We start from the raw sequence: 14,844 nt of genomic DNA on the forward strand, positions 1-14,844 counted from the left end.
CCCAGTTTCAATATTCTTAATGTAAACTTAAAATTGATGATCTACTCACTCAAACAAGTTTTGTTGTCTGATGCTAATTCATAATGACTAGGACAGGCACAACAATAGTTGTATGATTTATGTTGACTTTTACTTGGCAGGGCAAGACATAGATGAGAACATCCACCATTATTAACTGCACATGGATTCCAACCTGAAAATAATTTATAATATGAGTTTTCTTTATCTGTTATCAAAGTTAAGATAATTTTCATTATTTTATTTTGTTATTAATATTAAATATAATATACAATGTACATTTTCAAAGTTTACATAATAAGAAAACTTTGAGTGTTTGCAAACACCAACAATTATAAATACAGATCACTTTATTTAAAATTAAAGCAGATTTAAATGAAGACAGACAATTTTTATTTTAACAGGATTGTTCTCAAACTTCCTAGTTCAGCATCAGCTGTTTCAATTGCTGAAAATGCTTACAATCAAATAAATTTAATTTTGAATTTTAAATAGAAATCAAATTTCAAATAAAACATTGAACGTTCATAAAGATTTGTAACAGTTAAAAATTATATAATGAAAAAATTTATGCTTTTTATCATTATATTTAATTATTATTTTAATAATTTTGTATGATGATTTTAAAATTTATTTTATATGACATATAAAATAACATTATTAGCATATGTTATAAGTGTCAAGAATATGACATACTTCATAATGATATTCTTATATGAAATAATGCCTAATCTATATGACGTTATTTTTTGAATATAAAAATATATGCAATATAAATCATAAGTTTAACATGTTTATTATTATTAATTAAAAATATAAAGTAATTTATAAGTAATAAAGTTATATAATAAGTACATTATTTATTGGAAAAATGACTGATCATTATTAAATACTTACAAATTTTTAAAATTTAATGTTTTAAATTTAAACATACCAGACTGTCTAGAGGTATGATACACAACAATATCCACAACAAAATCAAGTTGTTTCTGAATATGTATCTGATTCTCTCCAGTAATTTTTGATGCTCTTTCTATTGTGCGAGTATCCCAATCTGACCAATAAATATTACCCTGATACTGAGTCAGGGCATGGGGATTCGGTAATGATTTTGGAATAACTTGTTGACGATTTCCTCCTAAATATATTTTAAAATAATTTTCTTAATATTTTAAACTTTAGTTTATTTAAAATAATAAAAAAAAACAATATAAATTTGTCAAAAAAGTGAACAAATAAAATTAATAAAGTTTAGGAATTAATAATGTAAAAATTGATGAAAAACCAATTAGTTGAAAAAGTTTTTTTTATTCTTAATTACAAACAGATATTCAGTTTTAATTTTGTCAAAATGAAAATATTTTATAATTAATGAAAAATACTTATTGAAATATAATATTATAGAATTGTACTATTATACAGGATGACAATTAAAGAAACTAGAATATTACAAAATTTTGTAATAAAGTAGTAACCTGTTAAATCTGCCGATTCAATAATCTTTGAATCAATGTCAATCCAAAATATTCTTCTATCTGTATAATCAATAGTAAGTCCATTTGCTCTTTTTACTTTAGAAATAATCTTAGTTCGGTCTGATCCATCCATTGCAGATTTTTCAATACGTGGATTAGATCCCCAATCACTCCAATACATATACCTGAAATAATAAAATTCATCAATTTTTCTTATTGTTTTATAAAATAAAACTATTATAACTTAAGTTGATAAAAGACACACAAAAGCAAATTGGTACTTCTCATTGTAATTATGGGAACATGTGCATATTTGTATGTAGGTATGTATTAATATGTATGATATAGATATATTAATCATAGATCATACATATTAATTAGTGATGTAACGAATATTCGGTTACTATTCGGTATTCGGCCTATTTTTCACTATTCGGCCGAATACCGGATATTTAATCACTATTCGGCCAAATACCGAATACCTAAAAACAGGAGTAATAAATAACAAAAGCACAGTAAATTAATCATTTTGGTATTTAGATTTAATGTTGTTGGGTTAGTGTTGTTTGTTTATATTTATCTATAACATGCACAAAATAAAAAAGAAAATAATATTAGTCACATGTATTCACAATTTATAATTACAAAGATCAGCACACGTACACGCCTATCGTTGGAGAATCCTCGCACATCTGAGGTCTGACCCTGCCTATCCTTTTTAAGCGCTTGTCTTTGCTCTTCTCTTTCTCTTTCCTCTATTGCTCTAGTCCATGTATGCCTATGCATACATCATAATACGCGCTCACGATACTTTCGATTCTTCACTTTTCCATCGTAGAGTTCCCATTTTACAATTACATGACTCAGCCCAATGATAATGGAGAAAAGAGACAGATAGGACGTTGGTATAAGTCACAGTTATGATTTCACAGATCCGAGACAGCTTGGTAGCCCGAACGGCCCCAGGCTTTCGCCCGTGCACGCTAAGTGACTTTCATTACAAGCATTTAACTTTCCAAAGTCTATGACAACAATTGTTTGGCATTAACGGCCGCAAATTTCGCGCCAATAAGCTGATTCGACTTGTTCGAATATGTTATCAACTCAATTTCATATTTATTTTCACATTTTCACTTCGCGGTCCTTCTCTGTTCTTTTTTCGTTATTTACACATGTAGGTCATTTCATTGTTATCCACATTTGATATCATCACTTATCACATACTTTCATGACAGTCTTGTCTGTCTGCTACAATTGCCAAGAATTAACGCAATTGGCAAAGCGTAGTGACAGGCCAATAGAGAGCAGGATCCTTGGCATAATGCGGTTTGCGCACCAATTTTCATACGTGCGTTAATCAAGCCGAATAGTTTGGCTGAATATTCGGTATCCGGCCTGAGACCGAATATACTATTCGTTGCAACACTATAACATTGATTGAAATAGAGAAACACAACCAAATAAATTTTCTAGATATTACTATATTTAATAAAATAGATAAATTCTCATTCAAATCATATAAAAAACCATGCAACATAATAAAGACCATAAATTATTACTCTTAACACCTGAAACCATAAAAAAGAACACATACATGATGGATATAAAAAATATATATATATACCAGAACTTCTGATAACAATGATTGCAAAACAGAATTAAAACAGTTAGATAAAAAATATGTCTTGAATAATTACCCCATGTATAAATTAAAAAAGTGGCATAAACAGTATTATAAAAATAGATTTAATACTAAATATAAAATTGATAAAACTTATAAATCTTTCCCTCATATTAATGATACACATAATAAGTGTAGTAAAATTTTAAAGGAAGATAATATAATTTTGGCCCCATCTTTAACTAATAAAATCTCACACAACATTCATTTTGAAAATATAAAATACAAATAAGGTAGACAAATTAAAAAAATCTGGGGTAGTATATAAAATAAGTTGTGATTGTCTAAACCCAAAAAATTATATATGTGAAACAGGTAGGCAATTAGAATTGAGAATTAAAGAACATGAAACCCCTATAGAATTAAAATACAACAATTCTCCTTGGTTGGATCACACAAATAATAGTAATTGCAGGATTGACAGAAATAACATAAAAATATTACATTATGAAAAAGGAATATATAAATGCAAATTTAAAGAACATATTGAAATAATAAAAATCAGTAATAATAATTTAGTGAATTTATCGAATGGCATGCAAATTGATGAACAGTGGCATAATGTAATAAAGGGCGTGACTTAAAAAATAAATTGTAATAAGAGTGTCGTATGAAGGTGAGAATTTTAAGACTGTGGATGAATGTAAAAAAAAAAAGCCATTATGTATGTATTATTGTTTTTTTAAAATTAACTAAATCATTTAATGGTAACTTGTAAAAACTGTTATGTGATTACAGTGGTTGTGAAAAATAAAAAATATGACATGGAGGTTTTTAAAAAAAATACCTAACATCATAAGTCAGAAAAATCATGTGTTACAACAATAACATTAACAAATATGATAAACTGTAATGGAAACATGATGCACGTATGAACCTTTTTTAAAATGATTAAATCATTGTTCTATGTTTTTGTAAACCTGTCGTTTTAATTACAGGTATTCTGATAACGTCTTAAAGTACACGATATGGTTTTAAATACCTTACCAGTAAAGTTATAAGTAAGAAGATACCCCATTATTGTTATTGTAATAACGTGTAACTTAATAATGTATATTTACTGTATTAAGGTTTTTAACTGTACCTGTGTAATAGTGTCATTTAATACACATTAATGTGTTTTTTTGGATTATACAAAATACCATTGTTAGAGTCATACAATTAGAAAAGCGTTGCTCTGTCTTCTCAGGTATGTAAAATAATTTAATTTATTTATTGTCTGTAAAAATCTTCTTCGCATGAAAAAATTTGTAAATTAATTTTTTGCTTTTGATGCTTTATACGTGTAGCATTTACACTGAAGAGGAGCTCATTAGGCCAGAAATGCATTTGTGATTTGCAATAAAAGAGTACCTAACCTTATAGCTGAGAGAAAGTCTACCGTTTTTACTAATTCGGATCAAAGAGACATATACTAAATCCCAAAAGAAAAACTGTTTGATGAGTTTGTAATTGCAATTTAAAATTGGCATATAATAATTTGTCAGATAGCCCACTAGTAATCCCCATGAAAGTATGGTAGTTATTTCAAAATGGCCTGCAATTTAGAAAAAACAATCCTTTTTGTTATTGCTTCTAATGATATAAAAGTAGTGACATTTATTATTAATTTATCCATTAAGTTTTCTTGAATAACATAATAATCTATTGAATCAATTTGCAGTTTACTTCATCACTTCACTAATATTTTGAAATCATTTATTAATTTATGAAAAATAAATATTTCATTTTATTAATATTATAAATTTTTAAAATATTTTATTTGATCAACTTACCCATCACTTGGATCAAGGGCTATTGACCTTGGATCATCTAAATCCTGCCACAGCAACACTTTCCTAGATAAACCATCAAGGCGAGAAACTTCAATACGATTTGACCCCATATCAGTCCAATATAAATTGTGTGCTATCCAATCAACTGCCATGCCTTCAGGATATTGTAACCCAAATTCAATAATATGTTCAACATTACTACCGTTCATAAAAGCTCTATTTATTGTCTAGAAAATAAATAAAAATAACACATTATATAATCAAATTAAAATAAAATACATTTAAAAGTTCAAATGTTGCTAATTGAAACAGTAATCAGATTTCTATGCTCTTTTCTAGTAAATGTAATATCAATTTTAATTCAAACGTAACTGTCTTGTTGAATTTTTCCAAATAATAAATGTTTATTTCTCACATTTGAAGCAAATAGGAGACAATTTATAAAAAAATAAATTATAATCTCTATTTTTTAACTTATTAAAAATCAATATTTAGCAAATCTAAATATGAACCATAGTACAGTACTTGGATTTCTGGTTAAGTTGTATTTCTATAAATTAACTGCATTTTCTACATAGTCCCCATAAAGTGTGATGTACTTATCCTATTTGTCAGTGCTCCAACTTCATAAAACCATTATAAAAAAGATCTTTCCTGTCTGTCACTCCACTCCAGCATGGCTGTCATCATGGTGTCATCATTTTAAAAACATTGTCCTTTCAGATGCCCTTTCATTGCTGTGAAATTGATGTGCTGCATCTAGTGAATATGGCATATGTTTCCAAAAGTACATCCATCATATTGCATTGGATGCATATACAAAAGTATATGCATCCAAAAGTACATTCATCATTGTCTGAAAGGCATGGTGGCACATTATCTTAATGGAAGATGATTCATCTCTCCCATTTTCCTGGGTATTTCTCTTTGATTGCATCCACTATTGTCACATTATAATCACATAATATAGTAATCACTGTTGATTGTCATTCCCAATGAAAAAAAAAAAAATCAATAACCAGTATTTTTGCATCTCAAAAATATCAATGCAATGACCTTGCTGGCCAATGGCTGAGTTCAAAATTTCTTTGGGAGTGGAGACACCTTGTGCTTCTATTGTTTAAATTGAGCCTTTGTTTCTGGGTCAAATGATGCACTCAGGATTCATTCTTGGTGACAAGATGATTCAGGAAGTATTCTTTGTTGGCTTTTAGCTGCTGCAAATAAGGTTGTGCCAACACTCAAATATATTTTCATATTGACTGTAAATATGTGGAAAACCCAGCATTCTGAAACTTTTCACATGTCTAATTTGTCATTGATAATGGACTATACACAGTGAACTTGAATTATTAAATGTATATAAGTAGATATTGGGCATTGATACAAGTTATATATCACTTCAATAATCAGAGGAACTTTTATAGTAATTTTACATACTGATTAGTTATGTGCCAGATCATTAAAAATGTATATCTGCGGATACGGATACAGATACGGATCATTAGTGTCTAGATCCATGGATATGGATATGGATCTCAACTTTCCTACTCAGTCGGCACCGGTGCTTGTGACCTTGGATCGATAGTTGACATTTTTCTTTAGTAACGCAATGTGTTTTGACTTGCACTGAGTGTGTTTTTGTTTATAGTTTAGTGTGACATGGGATATAGCATAGATTATGTTTGTATCTTTGGAGAGTGTTGAGTTAAATTAAAATAAAAGCAATGTTGACAAAAAAGTTTAGTAGTATAATATGGAAATATTTTACAATAGTAAATGAATTTCGCATGATAAAATTTTTGCAATATGAATGTGCCAAATATGTAATTTTAAGAAATAAAAAGTGATTTGAATTGAAGTTATTAGTATTTTATTGCTACCTATCTTTAAAATTTCATATAAGTAATGAAATTCATTAAGATAAAAGATCCATTAAAGATCCGCTAAAAAGCAACAGATACGGATCTTTTTTCCCTCAGATATCCGCGGATACGGATATCTGGCACATCACTAATACTGATGAGAACCTCAAAATATAGATCAACTCTGACATGTGCACCTGAGGTGTGTGAAAAGGATAAGTTATAAAGACATCTACCATTTTTTATATTTCAGAGTGTTTCTTCTTTATTTGTATATTTTAATTACATATTTACAATACTAAATATTTTATAATCAACATCTAAAACAAATGTTTGAAAAAGTTAAATTCCTAATAATCAAATATCAAAATTATAACTTAATGCTCATCAATGGAAATATAATAAAGTTTTATAGTAAGATTTGAACTTTTAATTGTTTATTATATATCTATAATTTACATATTTAATGTGTAAGTTCCTAAACTTATCATCATTTAGAGGTTATATGCATTCTTCATACTCTTAATAATCCTCAAAAGATCAATCAGAAGAAGCAACCATCATTGAAATTTGATTTACATAAATAACACTCATAAATAGTGTAAGCTAGAGAAATTTATATAAATAAATAGTCTTCACTATATTTCTTTATTATATTTGTGTTGATTTCTAATCAGTATAACATGTCCTCTCTCTCTCTCTCTCCCTTTCAAATTCTTTTTAGATAACTTCTAAATTTTTCCTATTTATCATAGTAATTATTTCACATTTGAAAATTCCTATGTTCATTTGTTGTTAACAATAATAAGTTTTGATAGAAATTAAGTTTTTCAGGTTACATTAATTTATTGTTACAGTATTTTCCAATTCTAATAACTGAAAATTTTCTTTCTATAAGAAAGATTAGATATATGTATATTTTTTGGTAAAATTTCAACCATTTGAATGGATTTATTTTATTTTACTTTTTAGTTATTTAATAATTACTTATTTGTCATAAATGTAATAAGTCAATTAAGTCATTACAGAATTATTACAACTGTACTGAATAAAGTTTATAATCTCTGAAAAAAGTTTGATAACAACATAGTTGTTCAACTAATACTACATCTTATATTTTAGTTTATATTACTTTATTTGCAAAATTAAGGTTTGACTTTAAATTACATATACTCACTTTTTGATATACATCTGTCCAATAAATACGATCATCATTAATATCATAATCTAAGGCACTTGCTTCCGTTATTCCCGAAATAGGAATAACATCATTATGTTTTGATTCCAAAGATATTCGTCTGATATCAACCCGCCTTGAAAACAACAAAAATGCTTCAGGTACAATACAAGTTCTAAGGTCAGAAGCTAATTCCAAGCCCATAGGACAAGAACATATATATTTATTTTCGGGTTTATTTAAACACAAGTTGCTACAATTTCCATTATTTATGGCACAAGGATTGGTACCTAGAAAAACAGCAAACAATTTTATTTCTTTATGTAATATATGAATTTATATTAATATAATATCACTTAATATACACTAGTATATAAAATATTACTAAATTCAAGTTAGCATGCATTTATTTGAATACATGTTTTCAATCAAAGTTTGATTGACTTAACTTGACTTACCCTGACTAACTTTGTACAAAGTCCCTCACCCTCACATCCCTTACAGTATGGCATATTGACAAAATAAAACAGCATTTGATTTACGCTATTGATTCTACAACTTTTTAATTAGTTAGATTTTTAATTAACAGTTATATATTCTTTAAATTGCGAAATTATTAAAACTAAAATTAATATGTTTTATTAAATTAAAGTAGTTTATTTTGTTATTAATCCAAAACCATAATTCTACGTGGCTTTAAAAAGAAGAAAAAAGAAAAAAAGCAATTATTTATTTATTTATAATTCATTAACAAATCGTATACAAAAGTATATACTTACTAAATTTATCACTTAATAAATTTTCTGAATTTTATAAAAATATCAATAAACTGGAAAAAATCAGTTTCTTGTTATGCAATCAAAATTATTAAAATGAAAAATGATAAATTATACCATTTAAATTAAAATTATTTATCATTTTTTTGTGCTTTATAAATTTTTGGGAAAATTTTGTGCCTTGAATTCTGCACCCCTTTTCCTAAGTTGTATTGCACCACATTACTCCTTGCTGCCTGCAGGCAGTTACACTCAGTTAAGCATATTGTCAGCAAAAAAATCAACAAGGCAGCCAAGGAGGCAAATTCTTAGACTATTTTGACAATTTTTATGACTTTCCATGACTTTTTCTGAACACTAATGAAAATCCCTGACTTTCCCTAATTTTTTCTGACTTTCCAGATGTATAGGAACCCTGTCAGTATCAATAGTTAAACAATTTCTAACTGATTTCCTTGAGTTCCTACAAATTTAATGTCCAGAAATTAAAATGATGCTTTTAATTAGTTGAAAATTTTCAATTGTAAACAATTTTGAATTTGAAAAATAATTGTTTCCAAAATTTTAATTTCTTAATGGTTAGAAAAATAAAAAGAAAAGAAACAGTTGACAAACAGTGTTACTAAAAACAGTATAAATAGACTGTTTCTATTTGGTCTCTTTACTTTCTAACAAAGTTTTCCACCTTTGATTATTTTAACAATATCAACTCTTATCAATTATTCCATAATATCATATCATTTACATGAATTGCAAATTTCATGATATCAAACATTACTCATTTATAGTATCATTTAATATATTTCAGTAGAAAAAATATTTTAAACTTACCATGCTTTACAAAAATATTTACAGCTTTTAAGCCCATTAAATCTGGAAGTTGATCAATAATAGTTTCTCTCATATCACCAGTTTCTTTATGAACTCTTTCTATTGACCTCTGCTGCCAATCAGTCCAATAAACAAAATCACCTAGAAAATAACAATCATAAGTAAATAATTTTAAAAAATTAAAAAACATTGCTTATTATTTTTGTTAAGAAAAAATTAATTTGCTGTATTTTACATAAAAATAAGTGAAATGCATTACCCAATATTTTCATAACTTATAAAGATAACAATCATATTTTGTTATATTTTATACAAGAATATTTGGTTCATAATTTAACAAGAATTAAATAAAATGCAAAGATAAAACAGCTTAGAAGAATTTTCAGAAACAGGAAAATGCCCCCAGAATTTTTCTCTCACTTTTTATATAAAAAATAAAGATAGAGGAAAATTTGATTCAGATTACATTTAAATTATCATATAGTTATTTGATAATTTATTAAATCTTCATATACAATAGAGTGTCGATTATCTGAATCAATTGGGGACTGGGATTGTTCGGAAAATTGATATTTCGGATAACCAATTATGTACAAAAAAATATATTAACCTATCCCATGTTGAAATTTTTCTCCATTGCGTGTCGCTTCACGTTGAATTTTTGTCGATGTTAAGCCTAACGAAGACTATTGTATCATTAAAAGTTATTTTTTTATTTTGTACAAACAAAATAAATATATTGAAAAATATAAAAACAATAAAAAATTATACTTCAGAAGTTAATTTAGTATCAAAAACATAAAATATTTGAGTAGCCCAAGACAGCTAAAGATTGCAGTGCCACAGCACTGGCGAAAATTTAAATTTGCTGACTGGAATTCTTTCGGATAATTGACGTTTCGGATAATTGACTTTCAGATAATCGACACTCTACTGTATTCAAAATTTGCACTTACATCATTATTTTATTAAGTTTGTATCTTTATAACAAAATTTAGAAAAGTTAAATGTTAGAAAATTTATTAATGGTAAAATAATATAAAAAATAAAATAAAAACTTCAACATAAAATAGCTTACCTTCGAGAAAAAATTATCAAAATGTAAACATAGAAGGTTTTAATGCAGACAATAAGCAGAAAAACTGAAACAACAACAGGAAGAGGGCATTTACTGAATGCTTTTGCATAAAATACTGTGTTTAAATGAATACCAGACATTTCAAAAGTGCTAGGATAGAGAACAATATAGAAGTGATGACTTTGGATGAGAAAGTGCAACACATACATGTGTCAAGAAGGTCTTTCATGTGTGAAATCCATGAATTTAATGCAGTTGTCAGAAAAAAAATGTAAACAACTCCGACAGAAAAAACGCTCCTGGTGAGAATTATATCAGAGGTCACCGTTTGTTATAACAATTAGATGGGAAAGTTGACACATAGGTGTCAAGAATGCACCGTTATTGTCAACGTGTGACGATCATGTGACTCCTTTCCCACAACAAGCAAATAAAAGCTAGAGCCCCTGAAACTCAGCACATGTCCGCACATGGAAGTTATTTCTATACTTGTGCCAGTCGATCTCCATGCACAGGAATTGGATCCCATCGGAGAAGACACTGGACAGAAGACTACCTCTTCCATACAGACGATGTGCCAACTCTCCATTACTCTGAGAGGTATTTATGGGATTTAGAACTTGTAAAAATCACTCTCTCTCACCCTGAAATTAGGTCAGCGACATAGTTAAGAGATAAGTCGCCCATTTTATGTAAATAACGTAGTATAATCGCAGTTAACCATAGTATTCTTTTCGCTTCCTGTAACTTAGCTTAGTTATTCAATAAAGGGTTTGTTTATTTGTTAAACCTGTCTCCTGTCTGTGAAAGGATGCCTACCGGCTTACCGACACACTCCCCACTGACTTTTTGCCCTCCTAGCCATCCAAAGACTCCAAGACCGGGTTTTACCAGCCTGTGCACTGTAAGTGATCAGGAGGGATTAACCCCTGGCCCTCTGCTTGTGTCACACATGCATGACTGTAATTCACATGTCTGATGTCAATGAAAATACCTTATAATACAGAAAAAATAATAAAAAAATAAAACAAACTGAGATCAAAGAGACAGTGTCATCTGTTGAAGTTCATACTGCTAAATATGAGAGTTATAAGTGATTTTGAAAGTAGAGAATAATGCATTGTTCATTTGAATTTAAGACAAACATAAGAAAAACTTTCCTATGAATGTTAGTATGATTTCTATCAAGGTCCTCATGTTTTATAACAGATTTAAGCAGCAGACTTCCTCAACCAGCTGCAATGCATACATCACTTTTGTTGCCAACAAAGACTTCAAAAAAAAGGATGTTATTCATTATGCAACATAAAAATAAACCATCAATGAATTGCTCAACTTACCAAAATTTTAAATGTTAACAGGAAACGCCATCTGTTATCATATTTTATTTTAACTTTTTATAGTTTTAACTATTATAAAACATTAAAATGCTTAATTTTGAGGGTAGAGATGAGTTTTATAAAAAAAAAAAAAAAACTGTAAATGCTAATTACAAATAAAATCATCATTAAGTCTGATCCTACTGGAGATACACACAACTCCCATTATCTCCCCACCCCCTTGACCTTTAACCACCAAAATTTAATAGCATCAATCCTATGCTGATATGCTACTCATTTATTAGATGTGAAACAAGAGAACTTGAATTGTATACAAACATCTCCAACCCGATATATAACATAGCTACAACCAACTGACTGCCGAAAATCTATCGGGCTAGTTTTATGCTAATTATTAAATAAATTACGTAATCAATTTGGTACTAGAGGTAAGCGTTAGGCGCCATCTCTTATTAATATTAATAATTATAAATAATTTTAATTAATTTAAATAATTTGNTTAAAATATTTTATTTGATCAACTTACCCATCACTTGGATCAAGGGCTATTGACCTTGGATCATCTAAATCCTGCCACAGCAACACTTTCCTAGATGAACCATCAAGGCGAGAAACTTCAATACGATTTGACCCCATATCAGTCCAATATAAATTGTGTGCTATCCAATCAACTGCCATGCCTTCAGGATATTGTAACCCAAATTCAATAATATGTTCAACATTACTACCGTTCATAAAAGCTCTATTTATTGTCTAGAAAATAAATAAAAATAACACATTATATAATCAAATTAAAATAAAATACATTTAAAAGTTCAAATGTTGCTAATTGAAACAGTAATCAGATTTCTATGCTCTTTTCTAGTAAATGTAATATCAATTTTAATTCAAACGTAACTGTCTTGTTGAATTTTTCCAAATAATAAATGTTTATTTCTCACATTTGAAGCAAATAGGAGACAATTTATAAAAAAATAAATTATAATCTCTATTTTTTAACTTATTAAAAATCAATATTTAGCAAATCTAAATATGAACCATAGTACAGTACTTGGATTTCTGGTTAAGTTGTATTTCTATAAATTAACTGCATTTTCTACATAGTCCCCATAAAGTGTGATGTACTTATCCTATTTGTCAGTGCTCCAACTTCATAAAACCATTATAAAAAAGATCTTTCCTGTCTGTCACTCCACTCCAGCATGGCTGTCATCATGGTGTCATCATTTTAAAAACATTGTCCTTTCAGATGCCCTTTCATTGCTGTGAAATTGATGTGCTGCATCTAGTGAATATGGCATATGTTTCCAAAAGTACATCCATCATATTGCATTGGATGCATATACAAAAGTATATGCATCCAAAAGTACATTCATCATTGTCTGAAAGGCATGGTGGCACATTATCTTAATGGAAGATGATTCATCTCTCCCATTTTCCTGGGTATTTCTCTTTGATTGCATCCACTATTGTCACATTATAATCACATAATATAGTAATCACTGTTGATTGTCATTCCCAATGAAAAAAAAAAAAATCAATAACCAGTATTTTTGCATCTCAAAAATATCAATGCAATGACCTTGCTGGCCAATGGCTGAGTTCAAAATTTCTTTGGGAGTGGAGACACCTTGTGCTTCTATTGTTTAAATTGAGCCTTTGTTTCTGGGTCAAATGATGCACTCAGGATTCATTCTTGGTGACAAGATGATTCAGGAAGTATTCTTTGTTGGCTTTTAGCTGCTGCAAATAAGGTTGTGCCAACACTCAAATATATTTTCATATTGACTGTAAATATGTGGAAAACCCAGCATTCTGAAACTTTTCACATGTCTAATTTGTCATTGATAATGGACTATACACAGTGAACTTGAATTATTAAATGTATATAAGTAGATATTGGGCATTGATACAAGTTATATATCACTTCAATAATCAGAGGAACTTTTATAGTAATTTTACATACTGATTAGTTATGTGCCAGATCATTAAAAATGTATATCTGCGGATACGGATACAGATACGGATCATTAGTGTCTAGATCCATGGATATGGATATGGATCTCAACTTTCCTACTCAGTCGGCACCGGTGCTTGTGACCTTGGATCGATAGTTGACATTTTTCTTTAGTAACGCAATGTGTTTTGACTTGCACTGAGTGTGTTTTTGTTTATAGTTTAGTGTGACATGGGATATAGCATAGATTATGTTTGTATCTTTGGAGAGTGTTGAGTTAAATTAAAATAAAAGCAATGTTGACAAAAAAGTTTAGTAGTATAATATGGAAATATTTTACAATAGTAAATGAATTTCGCATGATAAAATTTTTGCAATATGAATGTGCCAAATATGTAATTTTAAGAAATAAAAAGTGATTTGAATTGAAGTTATTAGTATTTTATTGCTACCTATCTTTAAAATTTCATATAAGTAATGAAATTCATTAAGATAAAAGATCCATTAAAGATCCGCTAAAAAGCAACAGATACGGATCTTTTTTCCCTCAGATATCCGCGGATACGGATATCTGGCACATCACTAATACTGATGAGAACCTCAAAATATAGATCAACTCTGACATGTGCACCTGAGGTGTGTGAAAAGGATAAGTTATAAAGACATCTACCATTTTTTATATTTCAGAGTGTTTCTTCTTTATTTGTATATTTTAATTACATATTTACAATACTAAATATTTTATAATCATCATCTAAAACAAATGTTTGAAAAAGTTAAATTCCTAATAATCAAATATCAAAATTATAACTTAATGCTCATCAATGGAAATATAATAAAGTTTTATAGTAAGATTTGAACTTTTAATTGT

At 28.4% G+C, this 14,844-nt stretch overlaps 1 protein-coding gene across 1 annotated transcript in view; it reads right to left on the bottom strand.

The window, feature by feature from the left end:
- LOC111637877 (low-density lipoprotein receptor-related protein 6-like) overlaps positions 1 to 14,844 on the bottom strand; it is a 55,360-nt gene that overhangs the window by 21,070 nt on the left and 19,446 nt on the right. Inside the window, exons 6-12 of the mRNA XM_023383470.1 lie at positions 12,543 to 12,769; positions 9,599 to 9,744; positions 7,992 to 8,281; positions 4,950 to 5,176; positions 1,494 to 1,678; positions 953 to 1,156; positions 50 to 193 (exon numbers count right to left, since the gene is read on the bottom strand). Coding sequence (XP_023239238.1) covers positions 50 to 193; positions 953 to 1,156; positions 1,494 to 1,678; positions 4,950 to 5,176; positions 7,992 to 8,281; positions 9,599 to 9,744; positions 12,543 to 12,769 — 1,423 coding nt within the window. The remainder of the gene's footprint in view (positions 1 to 49; positions 194 to 952; positions 1,157 to 1,493; positions 1,679 to 4,949; positions 5,177 to 7,991; positions 8,282 to 9,598; positions 9,745 to 12,542; positions 12,770 to 14,844) is intronic.

Source organism: Centruroides sculpturatus, unplaced genomic scaffold (genome assembly GCF_000671375.1).
Source record: "Centruroides sculpturatus isolate CEXI.00-Female unplaced genomic scaffold, Cexi_2.0 scaffold1039, whole genome shotgun sequence".
NCBI lineage: Eukaryota > Metazoa > Arthropoda > Arachnida > Scorpiones > Buthidae > Centruroides > Centruroides sculpturatus.